This window comes from Eretmochelys imbricata, chromosome 9 (assembly GCF_965152235.1).
Source record: "Eretmochelys imbricata isolate rEreImb1 chromosome 9, rEreImb1.hap1, whole genome shotgun sequence".
Taxonomy (NCBI): Eukaryota; Metazoa; Chordata; order Testudines; family Cheloniidae; genus Eretmochelys; species Eretmochelys imbricata.
This window is the reverse complement of record NC_135580.1, coordinates 18,098,030-18,119,282: the sequence shown is the minus strand read 5'-3', so window position 1 is coordinate 18,119,282 and position 21,253 is coordinate 18,098,030. Positions and strand designations below refer to the sequence as shown.

The 21,253-nt window shown below is 39.7% G+C and overlaps 1 protein-coding gene across 4 annotated transcripts in view; it reads right to left on the bottom strand.

Annotated features, from left to right (window-relative positions):
* Positions 1-827: 827 nt before the first annotated feature.
* The window catches only part of GOLIM4 (golgi integral membrane protein 4), a 64,390-nt gene continuing 43,964 nt past the window's right edge, over positions 828-21,253 (bottom strand). For 3 of the 4 annotated variants that reach the window (XM_077826738.1, XM_077826740.1, XM_077826741.1), the window contains 12 exons: positions 20,837-20,987; positions 20,290-20,372; positions 19,567-19,650; positions 16,001-16,177; positions 14,146-14,487; positions 12,674-12,897; positions 10,946-11,025; positions 10,393-10,511; positions 9,198-9,365; positions 8,342-8,410; positions 4,914-4,994; positions 828-2,842 (listed from right to left, as the gene is read on the bottom strand). In XM_077826738.1, coding sequence (XP_077682864.1) covers positions 2,684-2,842; positions 4,914-4,994; positions 8,342-8,410; positions 9,198-9,365; positions 10,393-10,511; positions 10,946-11,025; positions 12,674-12,897; positions 14,146-14,487; positions 16,001-16,177; positions 19,567-19,650; positions 20,290-20,372; positions 20,837-20,987 — 1,737 coding nt within the window. In that variant the 3' untranslated portion in view covers positions 828-2,683. The remainder of the gene's footprint in view (positions 2,843-4,913; positions 4,995-8,341; positions 8,411-9,197; positions 9,366-10,392; positions 10,512-10,945; positions 11,026-12,673; positions 12,898-14,145; positions 14,488-16,000; positions 16,178-19,566; positions 19,651-20,289; positions 20,373-20,836; positions 20,988-21,253) is intronic. The other variant, XM_077826739.1, reaches the window with a different exon arrangement.

Sequence of the window (21,253 nt, the reverse complement as noted above, 5' to 3'; positions counted from 1 at the left end):
ATTACCAACCAAGGGGAGGGCTTTACATGACGTCATTCCTAGGACAAGTCCCATACAAGTATGAGCTTGGCAAGATGGCTTCATGACACTGCCGTCTCCGACCTCACATTTTTTCTGATTTTATCGGCAGTGAGATTAGTTATTTATTTAAATAAATTATGAAGGCATGGTCAGAATTTTACCAGTAGCAGCTGGCCAACAAGACACTGCCTTAGAAGACTGATAGTACTCATAGAAATAATAATTTTACAAGTGCAATTATTGGTTTTTTTCCTCAGCCCTGGCTTCTGGCCTGTCAATAATGAACAATTAATGAAGGGTAAGGGTAGGTAAAGATATGAGTGTACCAGATGTGTCTATTTTTGTCATAATTGATCAAAAATGTCTATATTTAGAGAGAATATAATTTTTCTCAGTTTTTTCTTTTTTAGGGGCCTCTCATATTGCAAGCTCATACTGCAAGGCCCTAAGATGTAGTTTAGTTAGTTTATGCCTTAATCCAGCCCTGTCAACTACAAACAGTTAAATCAGTCAACGTATTATAACACTTTGGACAATTACAGTGGAATTTTTGATGCGCTCAAAGCATTGGCCAAACTCTGCTCTGACTGAATTCAGTGGGAGTTTTACCACTGACTTCCCTGGAAACTGAATAAAACCATCAAGCAGTGCTTTGGAAAACCCCACCCTTGCTGTACAATGCTGCCATTCTCTCTCCAACCTCACCCCCTCCATGAACACATTCACAGAAGATAAGAATGGACATGAAGAAAAACAATAGTAAAATGTCACACTGCAAAAAGATTGGTAACCCACATTCTAGCTTTATTGACTGCAGGCAAGTTTTTATTATGCCTCAAATAATTAAATTCTGCAACAGTGACATTAAAAAAACAGACCAATTTATCAAAATAATTGTATTCTGACGATTATGTACATATTATATACATTTTACAGTATTACATAAACAGGCATTTTTATACATAATGTAAATATGGTAACCAGAAAATCAAAAACACATTTTGACCAAAATATTCCTATGCAATGTAAGAAATATATAGGGCACTTTAAAAAAAAATTAGAAATAGTAAAACCATCTTTAAAAAGTATAATTGAGTTAGTAGAAATTGAATTAAATTACAATCAGATTAAAAAGTTAAACTAAAAAATATTACTTAGGTATCATTCAAAAAAAGTGTAAAGAGAAAAAGAAACACACTTTCCTTTATATATTAACACCTTCACACTGGTAGCGATGGTATGCCTCATTTCCAGCAATGGGACATAGCCTAGGAAATCCAGATTTCCATTCTCCAGGGGTTAATTCAAGAGTACCACAATGGTTAGATTAAAGCCTTTAGGCCTAACCCCTTTAAATTAAACAGCAAAGGTGTGTAACAGTACAAATATTGTATATTTTCATGCACCTCAATTACATTAATTGTAGGACTTGGTATACTTAACATACTGGGCCTCTGGTAGGTTAGTATTAACATTTGGCCATGCAGTGCTAAAGGGAAGCAAAACACACTGCAGTGTGCTTACAGAAGTTTTGTCGCTGGTTTGCTATTCACCAGCTGAGCACAACAGTGTATATATAGACATCCCTCTGGATGACCTCCACAAGAAATGTGGGGCCCTAAATTCAGAAGGGGATATTTTGTACTAGTCTTATTAACTCACTTAAAATGCCTTAAGTCCTTTTACTCTCCAAAATGCATGTTCAACAGGCCTTACACACAAATGATCATTGAAATGTTTTGAGGATAGTGGGACAGACACACATTTTATGAACTAGTTTAAGTATCACCCAGTTATTCTTCCTGTAAACCTTCATTCTTCCTGTGCTGAGTATGTTTTCAACTGATGGGGCTATTTTGATTTTGCATCTATGATTGTCTAAGTCGTTCTTTACATAATGCATTCTACATGTACTTTACCCACAGACCATCTTTTATTATCTGCTGTGATTTTTGTAACTGAAACACCTTGATACACGTTAAAATTAAGTTTATAATAATTTTACATAAACAGCTGTTAACCTTAACAGCTATTAACAGCACCATATTCTTAAAGCTTTTATAGCTTGCATGTTTTAAGGTTGCACTCATCTACATGCTGAGACCTGATCCTGCAAACACACATGCCCGTGTTTACCTTTAAGCATGCAAATAGTCCCATTAAAGCCAATGAGACCGCTCATTTGTGGCCTAAACTTTAAACCAATCCTGTAATGCTTATGGGGGCTTCAGTGTGTAATTCAGCTAGCCCTTACTCACCCATGAATCACTGAAGGCAATGAAACTATTTGAGTGACTAACGTTGAGTAGTTTCAGGCCCGAGATCACTTCCCATGTAAGTACAGTGTAGACTGAATGCTCTTTCCAAACTTGGACAATAGGAAAGTTTAAATTTATACCAAAAATGCTCTTTTAAAACATTACCAGAATTATGACAAGAATGAGACCTATTCCACTGTCTGTCTTTGTGTTGCCTTAATATAAAAGAGATGCTAATCTAGAATATCAAAATAGTGTATTCACATATACGTATGAAAGCATCTAATAGAAAAGTAAAAAACATAAAAGGCAAAGTTTGAATTACTGTAATTAAATATCATTAGAAAAAAGTTCATTTCAAGCAAGAACCTTTTGTTGAACATAACCCATAAAACAACAAAGAGTTACATTTCCCCTCTTCTATGGGCTTTTGCTGCAATGGCGCCACCTTCCTCCTCATCCTCCTCTTCCTCCTCATAATTTTCTTCATGACCTTCTTTTGCATTGTTCTCTTCATGAACTCCTTGCTCATGGTCTGCACCTTCATTGTTTTTTTCATCAGCCTGAAAAGATCAAACAAAAACGGAAGGATTCAGTGAAAGTACTGTGAGGCTCTGTACCTCCGGGAAACACCCAGCACCCCCATGTTCATCCTTGTAAAATGATTGTGTGGTATCCAATGCAAAGTTTGTCATGTTGGGTGTCTTCGGAAGGCTCATGATGCACTGAGCATGGTTGTTACAGTGATGTTATAGTAATTGTTACAGTAATGTCATAGGTTATAATTTCAGGTATATAGTTATGAAGCTGAAAATGTATCCTCGTGGCTTAAAGCAAGCCCAGGCAAAATCTCTCCAAGAGCAGAGAGGCAGTTCACACCTCATCAGGGCAGGTATGGGACAAACCCAGCCCAGCCTCACGGGAACAAAGGACACTGGCGTAGGCAGTAACAAAAGAATCTGTTGGACTCTCGAGTGAGTCACCCCCCTTCCTTTGGCCAGTTTGGAACTGTGATGAGGTAATGCTCACCTGACTCTGAAGGGGGGCAGGGCGCAAAGCCAAGAGGGAAGAAAGGACATGATAAAAGGGAGAGACGTTTGCCATGCTCTTCCTCTCTCTTCCACCTACATCTACAGACACCACACCAAGCGACTGAACCACTGATCAAAGGGGAGAGCCCGGTTGAAGAGCAACCAGCCATCCTGTGGTGAGAAGCATCTAAGTTTGTAAGGACATTGGAATTGTTAAGATCATCTTAGAATGCATTTTGCTTTTATTGCATTTGACTAAATCTGACTTGTTACGCTTTGACTTAAAATCTATCTTTATAGTTAATAAAGATATTTGTTTGTTCTACCTGAAGCAGTACGTTTGGTTTGAAGCAGGACAGAGACTCACCTTGGGATAGCAAGCCTGTTACATATTAATGTCTTTGTTAAAATGACAAACTCATATAAGCTTGCAGCATCCAACAGGCACAACTGGACACTGCAAGACGGAGGTTCCTAGGGTTGGGTTCCTCTGGAACCGGAGGTATTGGCTAGTGTCATTCGGTTGCACAATCCAAGGAGCAGCTTACATGCCAGAGGCTGTGTGTGAACAGCCCAGGAGTGGGGGTTCTGACAGCAGAGCAGGGTAAGGCTGGCTCCCAGAGTCAAGGATTGGAGTGGCCTAGCTTATCACTGGTCCAGATAGCATCAGGGGAACGTCACAAGTACATTTACCCATAAAACTTTTAAAAATATATATTGTGTGGTGGTTATAGCTTATCTTAAAACACATGGCTGGGTTAGGATAAAATTCTGGTGCAAGACAGAACTTATAGTTCTGAGGAATTGAGGGCAAAGGTGGCTTTAAACCTCTGAATTCTGGGATGCTCTGGAAGCTGACGCGTCATAACCCAAAATCTCGGTGGAGCTATAGGCCTGCCCCCAACTCCATCCACTATGTTGAGGCTTGCAAAGTGGCCTACATAAGGCAGGCTGCAGCTGTCCTATACAATTCCTGTGGTGGGGGGACTGTCCCCTATCTAGTTCTGGAGGTTTTATAGCCCTGTATTATGCCACAGAGGCTGTAGTGAGGATGAAAATTTCATCCTTTACAGTCTGATCCTGTTGAAGTTAATGTCAAAAGTCCCATTGATTTCACAGGAGCAGGATGATACCTTTTAGTGAGTTACATTATTAAATGCGGTTATAATGGAATATTTACAGAATTCTATAATCCTCGTACATGACAGAATAGCACATTACACAACACAATACGGATTCAGGGAGAGTTTCTGGGCTGTGTCTCTCGCAGGCACAGCATAGAATTTGCAGCCCAGATGTGTATGTGGGAGGGTGGGAAGCAAATTCAGAGATGCAATTAAATAGATAACCGCAGATGAAAAAGAGGTGATTCTCATGTGAAGCTGGAAGAGTTGATGAAGGAATTCTAGATGCTAGAGCTGGAGGCTCTCCAGGTTGAAAGGATTTTGGGAGGAATAGGAAGTGAATTAGGGCAGGAGGAAGTTGAGGCAGAGTTTGAAAGTTTATTTATGCTTAAAAGTGAGCTACAACCTTTATTGTGTAATGTCTACCATGACTGTAGCTTTGTTAAAGACAATTATACCTACTATTTTATTGTACCTACATTTTCATCATTTTCACCATATGGCTCTTCAGCATTGTGTTCCCGTTCCTTTTTCTTCTCTTCAGTCAAATCTTCCTGGACCTAAAAGGCACAAACATACAGCTCTGCAAATTTCTGGTTTCCTTTAAAATTAGCAGGTGGCAAATATAATCCTTCTACGGTAGAACCTCAGAGTTACGAACACCTCAGGAATGGAGGTTGTTCGTAACTCTGATACATTCGTAACTCTGAACAAAACATTATGGTTGTTCTTTCAAAAGTTTACAACTGAACATCGACTTATTACAGTTCTGAAACTTCACTATGCAGAAGAAAAATGCTTTCTCTTTATTATTTTTAGTAGTTGACGTTCAACACAATACTGTACTGTATTTGCTTTTTTGTCTCTGTTGCTGCCTGATTGCGTACTTCCGGTTCCAAATGAGGTGTGGGGTTGACTGGTTAGTTTGTAACTCTGAGGTTCTACTGTAGTATTAAAATGCAAAAACAAAATAAAAACCCAGTTTAAAAAAACATCACCAGCACATTGTTCATCTACTCTGAAAAGAAATGTATGAATTTATAGTACAATTGTCATACAGTGCTCCCCACGACAAGCCAACACACATGCACACACTGCACAGATTTGACCTGACCTGAGATTTCTATATCAAGTTTGTCCCTCTCCTTCAAATTTCAAACGACTGTATTAAGTCTGTACAGTGGTTATGATTAAATCAATCCCACCAGGAGGCTCCTATAATTAGATTTCAGGCTTGACATCTGATACTGACATTTAGTGGTGTGTATACAAAAGACTAATTTCCTTTTTAAATCTTTTTAGTATTCTCTCACTAGTATGTGTAGTGATCCTGAGTCTGATAGGGTCCAGAGTGACCTAGACAAATTGGAGAACTGGGCCAAAAGAAATCTGATGAGGCTCAACAAGGACAAGTGCAGAGTCCTGCACTTAGGACGAAAGAATCCCATGCGCTGCTAAAGGCTGGGGACTGACCGGCTAAGCAGCAGTTCTGCAGAAAAGGGTCTGGGGATTACAGTGGATGAGAAGCTGGATGTGACTCAGCAGTGTGCCCTTGTTGCCAAGAAGGCTAACGGCATATTGGGCTGCATTAGTAGGAGCATTGCCAGCAGATCAAGGGAAGTGATTATTCCCCTCTATTTGGCACTGGTGAGGCCACATCTGGAATATTGTGTCCAGTTTTGGGCCCCCCACCACAGAAAGGATGTGGACAAATTGGAGAGAGTCCAGCGGAGGGCAACGAAAATGATCAGGGGGCTGGGGCATATGACTTATGAGGAGAGGCTGAGGGAACTGGGCTTATTTAGTCTGCAGAAGAGAAGAGTGAGGGGGGGATTTGATAGCAGCCTTCAACTACTTGAAGGGGGGTTCCAAAGAGGATGGAGCTCGGCTGTTCTCAGTGGTGGCAGATGACAGAACAAGGAGCAATGATCTCAAGTTGCAGTGGGGGAGGTCTAGGTTGGATATTAAGAAACACTATTTCTCTAGGAGGGTGGTGAAGCACTGGAATGGGTCACCAAGGGAGGTGGTAGAATCTCCATCCTTAGAGGTTTTTAAGGCCTGGCTTGACAAAGCCCTGGCTGGGATGATTTAGTTGGTGTTGGTCCTGCTTTGAGCAGGGGGTTGGACTAGATGACATCCTGAAGTCTCTTCCAACCCTAATCTTCTATGATTCTACATGCCAATCTCCTTGCACAGCTCTGCAGGTTTATTTTTGCCCTAGTCTTGCCCACAAGATTCCTATTGCCTTTTATGGGAGGTCAGGTCATGGAACAGGTGTAGGATCAAGTGATGTGATTTTTAAACGGATACTCCAGTTGCAGGAAACCTAAAGATTATATTTTAATTTTTTTTTCCAATGTGACTAAGTTTCTGACTGTTTGGGCACAGTGAAAAGGCTTGGACCCAACTCACATTCACACTAAGGTCCTTTTACACCACTCTAGCTATATAAATAGGCCTTAAATTGGATGCAAACGTAATTTACTACAGATTTATGGCCCTGTTACAGTGCTAGAGTAGCATAAAGAGGGAATGGTGAAAATTAGAATCCAGCCCATTATTTTTTAAAAAAACTGGTTATTCCAGTGGCTCACCAGTACTGCAATGTTTTCTGATTGTCTATCGGAAAATTTGTAAGGAGCAGTAGTGTAAAGTTCCTCACTCTACTCTGGTGATATACTTGGATCCATCTGCCGAAAAGACTATTGCTAGGAATGGGAGAGTCAGTGGCCGATTAGCCACTGAGCCAACAGGGCCCATGCCCAGGGTTCCCTGGCCAATTGGATGTCCCTGTGCCCCGAACCCGCTCCCTGGCAGGAGTGCTGGCCGGAACGGGACAAGCCCCCCTTACCCTGACCCCGCTCCCCAGCAGGAGCGTGGGGGGAGAGGGACTTCAGGTGGAAGGGGTGGGGAGGGGCCCCCACTTGTTCTGGCCCAGGGCCCCATCAAACTGTAATCCGCCTCTGGGGAGAGTAGCTCATTTTCCGTACCCATTCGATTCTCAACTACTCTGTAAATACTTCCAATAAGGGTACCAGTTTAGTTCTTTTATGGACACCAAATCATTTCACATACAACTGAATAACTGCCAGAGAGGCAACTTAAGACCTGTTGCTAATGACCTGGGTTGATTTCAACATATTGTAAGGAACTGGCAAAAGTTAAATACATACCATTTAATCTAAACAAAAAGTAGCAGAACTTCATAAGTGAGTGTTGAGCAATCCTATCTACTGCTTTGTAGTACAGCACTACAGGTAAAGCAGGAAACAGCCATTATTAGTTCAGTGTTGACGAGCTACAGAGCAGCATACAGGCATGCATGATTAGCATGCAACTCAAAATTCTAAAGAGGAAAAACAAAGTTGTTTCCATTGTTTTCTCAGTGTGAAAGCAATGTACTGACAGCTGCTTGGCTATTCAGTTGCATGCATACTGGGAGCTTAAATAGCTCAAACTACTTAAATGAACCACGGATAAATTAATCTGAGTTAAGGAGACAGTAGTTAACTGGGAAAACTGCTTGCATGAAACAGAGGTATGTGATTAAAGCATGAAGTATCAATGAGGTTTTCAGTGACACTTGGAGGGTTAGAGGTTTGTGGGTTTTTTTCCTAAGTTGTGATCAGTTTAATCCTTTCAGTAACCGCATAATTAATGCTCAAAAAGACATAGGAAATTAATGGACTGCCATACATCTACATAAGTACTCAAAAGAAAAAAATTATGACTGAAGTATTACATCAATGGGCAAGGGAGAAGTGATGATTACTTCCCATCTTCCCAAAAGCTACTATGGGAAAAATGATACTTTTTTACTTTTTAAAACTAACTGACGTTCACCAAAGTGAATTGAGATCTGTTATGCTACCTGAGTTCCACATATACTCTACACTCTTTTTATTACCTCTTCTTCTCCCTCTTCTTGGTACTGTTCATCCACATTATCTTCTTGCTGGTCAGGATTTCCTGCCATCTGCAGAAACAGAAGGGAAACGCAGTTCTACCATGTATGTCTCTTAATTTTAGTAATACAGATGGTTAGAGCTACTTGCACTGCAACTAAAATATCCTATATTCCAGAATAATAGTGTAGCAAATTTGTAATTTGTTGAATATTATTAATATTAGACTGGTTACATCCTTTACACCAAGTCAAATTAAAAAAAAGACAGTGGACTGATTATAACGAAATCATTGTACAACAGAAATCAGACTACACACAGCATCCAGACAAAAAAGTACAGTCCCTGCCATCCAAAGTTCACAGTCTAACGGCAAATACAATAGGCAGGATGCAATGGGAAGCAAAGAGGAAAAAACAGACCAGGCTGTTTATTGGGAAACATTGCTTGTGCGAATCATGGAAGAAGTAAAATTCTTTATGAGAGATATGAGTGAAGACAGGGCAGTGGCTTGGGAGAACTATAATGGGAAGTTGTTCACACAGGGAGCAGTGTACAAGGTGACATGGGGATGGTAGCAAAACAGGGCATTGAGCCTGGCAGTGGGGATGGGGGTGATGGGATTAGAGTCAAGATCAAGATATCACCAGAAGCAGTTCTGTAATTTTACCTGCGTGTACTGTATAGAGTATAAAACCTGCTCAATTAAAACAAAGGTCTGTGTCTTAGTATCAAAGTTTGAATGTTTGTTACTGTCCTTCCTCGTACAGCATCTTTAGAACAGCCATTCTTAACACAGCTGTAAATATGTGCACACAATTGCACATGTTCTACAGATGCTTCCTTTTATCTGCTCACCACTAAATGTTCCTCCATCTCAGGATTCTCCTGCTTCTGATTATTTTGTTTGTGCTGCTCATTCTCATCTGGCAGATTCTCTTCTCTCTCTTGTTCAGCTTCTTCAAACTCGTCCTCTCCCTGATTGTTAGGATCATCAGCTGGGTTCACATCTTCCACAGCTGCCTTCTGCAATTTTTAGAAGGGTGTATTGTATAAGTACATGAGTCTCAGCAATTCCATTTCACTTGAAAATCATTATAGTAATAGTTACCTCTGGGCTGATCCAGTGCCTGTTGAAGCCAATAGGAGTTTTTCCATTGCCTTCAGTGGGCATTGAATCAAAACCCCAGTGATTCTGAAAAGTGTCAGATTTACAGCACTGGAAATAAGTGCGTCGGCCCTGAATAAGAATACAGCTGCGATGTGCACATCTGTCTACTCGAAATTAGACTGAGGCTACCAACTCACTTCACATAGGATACTGCAAGGCTTTTGGTTATTGATAATTCAGCAAGTGATAACGCCTGATAAAAGTACAGCTCAGTCAGAACAACAGACAGGTCAGAATAGTTAAGTGTTAACTCTGATCAGGCCGGACTCCACATAGCTCACAAAAGTTGTTTTCCATGCTACCCTAGGCTATGATATATTGACCTGAGCCACATTTGTATCAGTTACTTAAGGGACAAAATGCCTGATATCTCCTCAACCTTTGCTATTCCATAAATGCTGTTTTTCCTTTATGCTTATTATCCGATATTATCCCATAGATTTAATACTGCAGCTACCGAGGCACCAGTAACATCTTTGGGCTAATAAATATTCTTCTCTTCAAATATTTGCCACACAATCTAGTCTTCTAAATAAAAATGCATGTATGCAAGATCCTGAATACACCACAAAACTGAACAAAAAATATTATGAGGTATTTATGTAGAATTGGATTCTCCACCCTCCAAGATGGCATCTGCTGTGACGGACAGCTGATGAAATGCTCGTTTACTGCTTTTGTATCCGAGTGTTCCTGGTTTAAGTCCCAACAGCGTCAAAATCCTCATGCACGGTTAGACCAGAAGCACAGCTCTGGGGTGTATTGAAAGACAGAATGCCTTCAACAATGATGACCCTACTCATTTCTAACAAAACAAATAAAATTAAATAAAGAATTTAAATTGTGTCCAAGATCTTATTTCAACAGCCAGATTTGTCTTACCGCTGGCTCATCTGCCTGCTGGTTCTCTGTTTGATGCTCTGGTTCTTGCTGCTCATTTGCATTAATTTGATCTTCTACTTCTTCAGCTTCATCTTGGTGCCGATTGTCCCTTTCATACACTGACAAAATTAATTATTAGTATGAGTATTACGGCTGCTCCTGGAGTCCCCAACTGAGAAAAAGGCCCCATTGTGGTAGGTGCTGTACATATGCGTAGTCGTCCCTGCCCTGAAGAGCTTCTGATGTGATTTGCCCGAAGTTACACCAGAAATCTGTGGCAGAGCCAACAACTGAACCCAAATCTCCTGAGATCCAGTCTATTGCCTTCAGCATAAGGCCATCCTTCTTCTCGTTTGTATATAATCATAACTGCACCCATCTTAGGCAATACAACCACCAAAAATCACCAGTGAAACATAGTCACTGATTTTAATTGTAAAGAAAATACAGTGCTCTCTTATTGGAATCCAAAGCAGCTATATTTATTTCTGAATGGATAAGACACTGAGGACACTTCAGATGGGGGGGGAAGGGAAAGAGAATTCAGTCTCACCTCCATCCTCTTCGTGGATGCCTTGCCCCTCTTCTCCTTGTACAATATCATGGTCCATATTGTCATAATGAGCTTGTTGGCTAAAAAATTATATGCAAAAATACAGTTTCAGTTTCACAGAGACTCTGGCTTGCTTTTTTAAAGGATTCCCAGATTTACTTTCCTGTTAGCTAAGTTTTTCCATTAGCATTTTTAAAAGGAAATGAACATTATGGAACAAGACAATTTTGTGTAGGATACCTTACTAGCCTTTGCATCTGTTTTCCTATCTATAGAAATGGTGGGTAGTACTGTACTGGCTTATTCATAGGGCTGTTATAAGGACACAAGTTAGTGGCGGTACAGTGCTTTGAAAATGTAGGGTGCTAAGAAATGAAATCAAAGAGTCTTGTATTGAAAAATCTGTTTAATAATGGCCCCAAAACAAAGAAGTCATACACCTGTACCTGAGCAATTTAGGCTTTGACCTGGCAAGGAGTTTTCTTACGTGGCACAACCTCTAGAATTGGGGATTTGGACAGTACTAATTCACTTCCTGGTAATAAGGCTTTTTTTTTTTTTTTTTTTAATGTTACTCATGTTAATATTTCCTTATTACTGTGTGTTTCAGAAAATATTTCTGTAAAGATCATTATATAGGTTTGAGCTTCAGAAAATAAGTGAAGGCCACTAATGGCTTTGAAATTATCTCAGCAGGAGAGCAGAAATAGCATTAACTGAAGACAGGCACTAAATGGGAGACTGAAAGGAGTGAGGGGAGAGAAGATGATCTACAGCAGTGGTTCTCAAAGCCGGTCTGCTGCTTGTTCAGGGAAAGCCCCTGGGGCTCCGGACCGGTTTGTTTACCTGCTGCGTCCGCAGGTTCGGCCGATCGCGGCTTCCACTGGCCACGGTTTGCCGCTCCAGGCCAATGGGGGCTGCGGGAAGGGCAGCCAGCATGTCTCTTGGCCCGCGCCGCTTCCCGCAGCCCCCATTGGCCTGGAGCGGTGAACTGCAGCCAGTGGGAGCCGCGATCGGCCGAACCTGCGGACGCTGCAGGTAAACAAACCGGCCCGGCCCGCCAGGGGCTTTCCCTGAACAAGCGGCGGACCGGCTTTGAGAACCACTGATCTACAGTACATAGACTGTAAGTTACATTTACAGGAGCCTGATGTACACTTATAGGTTCTTTATTTTAATAGTCCACAGAAATGTTTGAACATCAGGGATATGAATCAAACCATTTTTTTTCTTTTTATAAAATTCAAAAAGTTAATGCTAAAAGTTCATCCTTAAACTCATGCTATTGGCTGCACAAAGCAAGTGGTATTAGCCCTTCACGTTCACAAGCATCAAGTTTTCATGAAATTATTTCAAAATATCTTCCATTTATGGGGTGCTTTTCATCCTAAAAGATCCTAACACATTTCAAAAACTGAAACTGTCTATGTACAGCACTGCTGACGTGCAGCCACCTCTGGGGTATGGAGTAACAACCAGGTAGCACAAAGCAAGCCACTTAACTACTGGGAACATACGTATAAACGTTCACCACACTAGGCATGTACTCGGGGCAGCTAGCCCCTCTTGCTGCTCCCACCTCAACAGCTATCCTCTATTTTTAGTGCATTAGTTCAATGACAGCTAGCGGGGTATGTCTCCTCGAGGTGCAATTTACACCAAAGTGCAGACATATCCCATGAAACCCAGAGTGCAGATCACAGCACACATGTAAGAGAAGTTGTTAACCTTAGCTGGTTTTTGTACTGCTCTTCTCCTCGTTCAGCCTGTCTCCGTAGTGCAAGCTCTTTTTCTTGAAGCTGCTGCTGCCGTAATAACTGCCCTTTCAGCCTCTGCTGGTGTAGAGATTCCTGATGTTCCCTTAACTGTTTGGCTTCTTCAGCTCTTCGGGCAGCCAGATGCTGCTGTTCCAACTGTTCTTCATAGGCCAGTTTGTATCTTTTTGTTACTCTCTGTGTCAAGAAGTGAAAGAAACAAACATGTTTGAATATATACACGTCTGAACCTGCCTTCTTGGGTACCTATTTCTCATCCCTATCGGAATGATTTTCCTGGTAGAACCCATATTATTAGCAATGGACATGGTAAAACCACTGATGCCAGAAAAGGAGAGGTTGGGAGGAGGCGGCAGAATTATGCAAACAAAGGACGAGAGGAGAACAACGTATAAATAGCTGTTTTGTGATCATAAAGTCAAACTTCACTCTTGAAGCTTTCATCATCTTACTTAAAGCTACACATTAAGTGTTCTCATTATAATCACAGCTGCTTTTTGTTTTTTTTAAAGGGGAATCAGAATACCTGAGGTTGTGGTATAAAGTTTTTCGCACGAGAAATTTGATACTGCCACAGTACTAAGATCCAATGTTGACAGGCACTTGACATATTTTAGCAACTTAAAAAAATACTGCTACTGTTGGCTGTCTGGAGGTAGGGTTGATCATGTGGGCAGAGTGCAGGTGAAAGAATCAAAGTTTGGTGATAAATGCAGTTTATACTATGGCTATCGCCAATACATGCCAGCATATAGTACACGTCCTCCAACCCACACTCCAAATACATCCTGTGTAATATCTGAACTAAATGCAAACAGTGCTGAACTACTCAAGCACAGTTGGGTAAACGACACAGCTTGAACGCATCACCAAATTGTCTTTTCTTTTTTTCCCCGTACATTACTAAACAATGATAGCCATGGAAGAATATTGAGATTACTGACAAAACTATAGACCCTGAGAGCTTGACTAGGTCTTAAAGAGTGTTTACTGAAGTTATACCAATACCTGAAAGGGAAATGTAACTGCATTTGCTATCACAGGATGACACTTCAAATCTAATATTGTAAAGGAAGTCCCCCCCAAAAAACTCAAACACAAACCTTCCCTTCCCACAACCCCCAAGCTTTAGACTGGATTCAGTGTGGTTTCCCTTTTGCACCTGCAGTTATTTGCAAGTGGAATTAATGTCACTTAGAAATTAACCCCCAAATTCAGAAAGCTCTTAATCGTGTGCTTAACTTTAAGCATATGCTTAGAGTCCCAGGCATTTAAGTGCTGTGTTTTAAATGTTGCCTTACTCCTCAACTGCTTGCAAATCCAAATGATACTAATTACAGCTGCAACTAATTACAGGTGCAAAGCAGGGCCTGCAGTTGACAGGTGCCAGAAAGGGTGGCCGTTGTTGAGAAGAGAATCTTGCACCTCTGAGTGAATGCGTTCACCCAGCATGTTGGCTGCTTCTTCTTTATGTTCCCGTTCTTTCCAGTCATGTTCTTCTGGTGCTTGATCCTGTTCTTCCACCAAGTGCTCAGGTTGCCCTGCCTGCTCCATTTCCTCCTCCTCAAGTTCTTTTCTGTGCTCCTCTTCAACTTGGTCCATGTGTTGCTCTTCATCTTCTCCTGCTTCTTGTTGCTGCTGAATATTCAGTTCTTTGTGAGGGTGACCCTCATTTGCTTTTCTGCTCAGTAAAGTTTCATCTTCATCTTCTCTTCTCTTGGAATTTATTTCTTCCCTTTCCTGTGGCTTCTCCTCATTCTGGGGTACCTGTGTAAAATGATATATTAATTCCATGATATTTCAGAGATGTCTCTACTTCTAGAGTCCATGACACTATAAAACATTTGCATGACTTCCATAAAGGCTTAATATTTTATAATGTTCATAAAAGAAACTGTCCACCTGTTTATTATGATCAGTGATTAGGTCTGATAATTACTCAAGGCCTCTTTCATGTAGACCTCAACGTGATCTGAAGTAGCAGCTAGACCTCTGTCTACCTATTTGTACGTGTAAACAGAGTCATCTTTATTAATATGTGCATCCACATTAATTGTTGGCACAAGAGGATACAATTTATTTAGGGCACAAAACTGTGCCTGCAAAAAGTAGAAGTTGCTGAATATCTGATTCATAATTTATACTCTTCTCAGATTTGGTTATGTTCTAGAAAATGCTAAAGGTGAGATTTCCAGCCTTACTAAGGATGATCAGCACATTATTCTAAAAGTGGAGTCTTATTAAAGTGAGTGATTACTCATGTGGAGTAATATTTTACTCCACAAGTTAAGGCGGCATAAGTCAACTGTGTTCTACAATAAAAATTAAGGACCAGATTCTGATGCACTTACTCGTGCTGAGTAGAATTTCACTCAATAACCAGAACCGATGGGCCTACTTCTGAAGTAAGGTACTACTTAATGTGAGTCTGGGTATCAGAATCTATTCCTTGGATCTCTGCAACTAAAAAATGACAATGACATGAAATAACTCAACCCACTTTTAATCTAAAACGAAGCCCAAAATATTTATCTTCCAGTTTAAAAAAAAGTGTTTTATTTTTAGGCTTGGCAGAATTCAATTTTTATTTTTTATCATGTCAGTGGATAATATTCATGTTTTTTTTAAAGCATTTTTTAAATTTTTATCAATATTTATTAAATTTTCACATTTGCACAAAATGTGGGGATTCACAAAATTTTTTAATGACAGTAGATGCTGAAGTTCAAGAAGTTAAAGCTGGAGAACAGTTAAAATACAAATTGTTAACATCATACGTCAAAATATGTCAAAAGTAAATATGTTTAAATGAAAGTCTGACAAGTTCTCAAGCAACGTTTTTCTTTGCCTATCTGTAAATTTTGATTTTCAGCTATGGAAATATTTTTTCATCAGTTTGTGTATGTACAATGAAATCAACATTTACTGATATTTAAATCTAATTCCTCTGAGCCTATTTGTTGTGATTCAGAAATATTTATTCTCAGCTTGCAAAGACACATGTAAAACAAGAGCTCATCCCTGGATTTTACATGTAAACCTGCCCCCTTTTTTTTTTCTTTGGCATGCAGCTAAGAATGTTTGAACTGTAAAATATTGAAAAGATACATTCAGATTTCTTCAGAATTTGTGTTTCAACCAAAACAATCTGGCAAATTCAACACTAAATTGAATCTGCATTTTTCATCCAGAAAAGACTTGTTTGTTCAAAAAAATGTCATCAAGCCCTCGTGGAAAATCATCACGGAAAAAAATTGCTGCAGCAGTCAGTGATTTTCACCTCTTTTTGCTCGTCAGCTGCATTTTTCTCATGTGCTGGGAGGTCACTATTTGGAGATGTTGCTCCCGCCACTGCTGCTTCCTGTGGAACGTTTGGCTGCTCTAACTTTTCAGGTTGTCGAAAACTTGGCATTTTGTTGAGTGTGTCCTTCAGTTGTTTATATTCTTCTACCTGGGACTAAAATTGAAATATACCCATTGTACTACGCCAGACAAGAATTATTATTAAAATACACACTCACTCCAGAGCGAGTTTGTTGGCAAAATAGTACATAGAATCTCTCAACGTGCAAATCAGATCAGACATCAAGATTCTAAGACTGGTTGCTTCCATGCATTAGATAGCCGTGATTTAATACATATTCCTCAATCACAGTGAACATGCAAATACAAAGCATGCAGGAAAATTCCTACAGTACAGAGATGGCGATTAGTTTTTCATGCCAGGCATAGGAAGAGCTGAAGGGAATGATTAAATTTTCTTTGCACGTTTTAAAATTAAAGAAACAGAGTGCCATGGATTGTTTCTCATCTGGTCAGTAGCAAGAGATGAAATTCTTTTTAGAAACAGTAATCAAGTTTAAAAAACAAACAGACACAAGTGATTAAAAATTCTCAGCTATCTTCAACATTTAGAGAATTGTTACCAATAGATAAGAGTCAAGAGAAAATATTATGGGAGAAAAAAAAAATCAATCAAGCTGGAGCAACTTTAATGGAACACAACAAATAAAGTAACAACACTCCCAATGGTGGAAGGAAGTGAGTGGGAAGGGAAAAAGATAAATTTAGAGCTGTTAAATATCCCTTCACACCCCAAAGTAAGATGTCAGGGATCCACTTCTTTGCAACTGCACTGATGTTTTTCTGACCAACAGAAGATCTGTTCATTTTCAGCAAGCTACCCATGCTGGACGTTCAGGCAGGATTGGGAAACTTTTCACAAGCCACTCCCCATAAAGCAGGTGTACAAGAAAAACCATTCAACTCAGAAAGCAGGATATTTTCAGAAGGGGCGTCTTTCATAACCAATTACATCTATCAGATACACGAAAGGTAGTGCCTAGCACTGCGGCTTACCATTTACATATAACCCCTCCACCTTCTCCTGTTCCACTTCCCCTCTCCTTGTTTTAAGGTTTATAACTCTGTGGGAAAACATTTAACACTATTTGGAGCTAAAACTTGCCACACAATCACTCAGCTTTAAACAACACTTAAAAATCGCTCAAAGCATTCTTTATTGTTTGAGGGGAAAGAGTAGGTTCTAAAGGCATCAGATTCTCTGTTACTTTTGTGAGGAACTACTGATTTGGGAATAAATAAAATGAAATGCTTCAAGTTATCATTTTGGTAAAAACTCCAATTTTTCTTTGGTGATTAAAAAAAAATCCAAATGAAGGTTTAGCAATTGGCTACAGTACACACCCAGTGATTGTAAGGTCCCTTTGAGTATTCGATGTAATATCATAACAATCAATAGTACAGCAGACAGATATGATGCATCATATATCAATGTATAATATTGATACAAAACAAAATCCACAGTGCTACAGATTGACATGATGCAGTATATGATAATAGCTCCGAAGTTAGACGCACCTCAAAGCATCTTCAAAACACTATGGCATCGATTAAAATGGACAGGCCTAAAAGCAAAGCAGAATGTGAAGTAATTACAAGTCTGGCTTTTCTGGAGGGAGCTCTTGCTTTCTCTGTGTCCCCCTCCCCTGCTTGATTCATTGGAGTCTCTGACTATACATTTTACAGAAAAGATTAAAGACAATATTAACTACAGTCCCTAGATAAAACTGGAATAAGGGTCTTAAACATAAAAGGTTATCCTTGAATCTAAATTTTCTTTCCCCTTACCGGCCATATAGAGAGATTACTATATACAGGATATTCTTAACAGTGTTCTCAGTTCCTCCAATTCAGGACTCAAACATTGATGCTATACTCCACCCCACTATACAAATCATTCCATGCTAAAAGTTGTTATCTGAGATCTTAGCCTAAAGAGAATTAATATTGGTGTGAAAATAGAGTTTATAATATATATTAGCTTTTTTAGCTCTTTGAGCTATAGAAATCCAGGTAAGTGGTGGTACTTTAAAGATTCAGGTCAAAATATCAATGTAGTGTTGACTGCTGACATTATCCATCCTTTTAAATATCTACCATATGTCCAACAATAATGGGGTGCCTTTTTGAATGGTTTGTTTGAGTGGTACTGCTGTGAATCCTTTCTTCAGCAGGTCTGCAAGAAAAGCTATGCAAACTGTGTTAAGTATGGCCTGTTGATTTCAGAGAATTCACAAGATGTATGAGTACTCTGTTTAATAAGATGAATGTAACATTATGTACGTGGACAGATAAAGTCTAAAGAAAAGCAAGTGTAGGTTTTGTGTTTAAGGGGACGAACCAAAGCCCAGCGAAAATCAATGAAAAGTTTCCCATTGGCTTCAGTAGACTTTGGCTAAGGCCCTAGGTGGATTACAGGAGACCTATTTTTGAAGAGTTTAGCAAACGGACCCCCTGGATTTTAGCCGATAGTGGAAGAAAAATTATTGCCTGCTACTTTGAAAAATTGGCCTCCAGCACATATTGCTATCTGAAATGACATGTTTTTACTTTTTTCAGTCCATGAAATACAATTATGGAAGAACATCAAAACACTGGCCTATTAGTACATAACCTACCTACAACAGCAAACAAAATTTAGAAAGGAACATACAATCATATAGCTCCCACTCATGATTCCACAGATTTTGATAAGTGTTTTTTTTTTTTACTTACACTAGATTCCTGTTTTCCTTCCTGATCCTTTCCCTTACCATACTAACTACCATCCTAGCTTCCCCCAGAACTTTTCTTTTCATCATTATCCTCCTTGATCTTTTGGTAATAGTTTCCCCAAGATAAGCAGACAACCTATACTCACTATTGGGACATGTGGCTACTACTGGAATAGCTGGCTGGCTGTGTATATAGAATTTTTTAAAGCTTGTTAATGCTCCTCCTTTATAGTGTCTCCAAAGCCCATGTGGTGTTCTATGTTCCTCCATGCACACTCTGTCTCTACTGAACCAGCTAGTCACTTACATTCCACCTGCTTTGTTATGCTAGAACATACACAAAGCTAGACCTCATCGGCTTAAGTGAACCAGTTCTTTAAACGTGACATGTTCCTCAAGTGTCAGAGCCTTGACACCTTGAGTTAACCAGAGTTCTATAGGAGAAAGAGAAAGAAAGGAAAGCCTTCTGCAGTCTATCAAACTGGAGAGCTATCACTCTTATCAGTAATGCATATGCTCAGTTGGACCCATAATGGAGCTGCCAAAGACCAAAAAAAATTATTTAATTTGCTATAATTTTCAAATTTAGCAGCAGCACGTCAAGGCATGCATTTTTCCCTGAGTGTGTAGCAAGGTGTTAACTGCAGATTCCCATGCAAAAAGCTGCATGCATAAGATTATAGTCAGCTGAGGTAAGATAAAAAAGATCCAGGAAGATTAAACAGATCTCATAAAAAGGAGAGCTGATATTTCTGTTTTCCTTTCTGACCTGTGCAGCAGCTAGTGCACTCTTGTGGTCTTCCAACGTCACTACAAGCTGGTCATGTTGGGAGAGTAAATTCTTATGCTGTTGCTACATAAAAAAGAAGAATGTTACATGTTTCATATTGTTTGTTCTGGGTTGCACCAGCTTAACCTTCAATTGAAATATATCCCCACAGATTTTTCAAATTTAAAAATCCTAACTGGGAATAACACACACTTTGAATTTTTTTAATGTGTGTTTAATGGGGAGTTCAATATCAGTGGTAGCAGCAAACACCAAATTTAAAGCCTGAGTTTTGTAACCACAGTTGAAAGTTGGAGCAGATATGGAGAGATAGGACCTGAAATGGAATGCACATCAATATTAACATTATTTACCAAAAGACACATGGAAGTTTATGAAGAAACCTTTCCTTTTGCAAATAAAATAAAACAGTCTTATAGACAGGACCATGTTGGATCATGCTCGGTATGGGCCGAGGGATGTACTGGCCATCACTTCCAGCAGCTCCCATTGGCCTGGAGCAGCAAACCGTGGCCAGTGGGAGCCGCGATTGGCCGAACCTACAGACGCGGCAGATAAACAAACCAAATGACTATATTTTAGTCATTTTTTTCAGAAAAGTTAAACATTTCCCTCATAACCTACCTCCAAGTTGTTGAAATAATGGCAAAGAATTTCACATACACTAGGAGGAGGTTCTATTTCTAGGGAACAGAAACCAACCTTGACATCTTGTAGCTGGGTATGAATATCTTGGTGTGCTTTTCTCAGGTGTCTATTCTCCTCACGCAAATTATACAGAGATTCTATTAAAAACAAAACAGAATGCAAAGACTGAACTCAATCAGATTTATGCTATCGTAATTTTAATACCACAAGTTTTAAAGTATTTGCTCTTAAATACCATGAAAGCCTAATTCAAGGTGATGTACAAAAAAAGGATTATTATATAAATGGCATAAAATGCCACATAACTGCAGTAGTAAAATACATGAGATCAGTGCAGAGAAATCCAAGGAGCTTGTGCTGACATTAATGTGTTGCTCTGACCCCCATACAAAAACACAACCTTAAATTTTCAAGGCCAAGTTCATTAATGCTGAGTGAGCATGAACGATGACCTCTTATGCTTGGTGTGCGTGAGTGTGCGTGTACACGCATGCCCAACCCCATTCTTGGTCACACACACTGGTACTGATTTCTGTTTAAAAAGCAGTGGCAGGTGAAGAGTTTTAAGCTGTGTGGTATGACTGAGTATGGCTGCATATACCCTTTAGCTTGGAGAGTTCCTGCTCTTTCTCTTCCTGTATTTGTACATATTTCTGCTTGTGATCGCTGAATGTTCTTCTAAAGTCTTCTCCTTGTTTTCGGTGTTCCTCCTCGAGGTCTGCATGCTGTTTTTTTAATTCTTCATGTTGACTCTGCAAATGCCAAATTGAACACTGGAAGGAGTTCTGCACCTGCATATCTGGCTATTATCATCTTTGGCAATTTGTTAATTAAATCCAGATGAATAGAAAGCATTCATAACAAGAAGTTTATTATTCAAAGCCTGTACACCACAGTTCCTACTCAACACAAAATTGCCTCTGTGTCTCTGTAGCTCCCTGTTCCAGGGACTTACCATCCCCCCTTGGCAGCTGTTATACCCCTCTGAGAGTTGCTGAATACACTTTCTCAGAGGCAG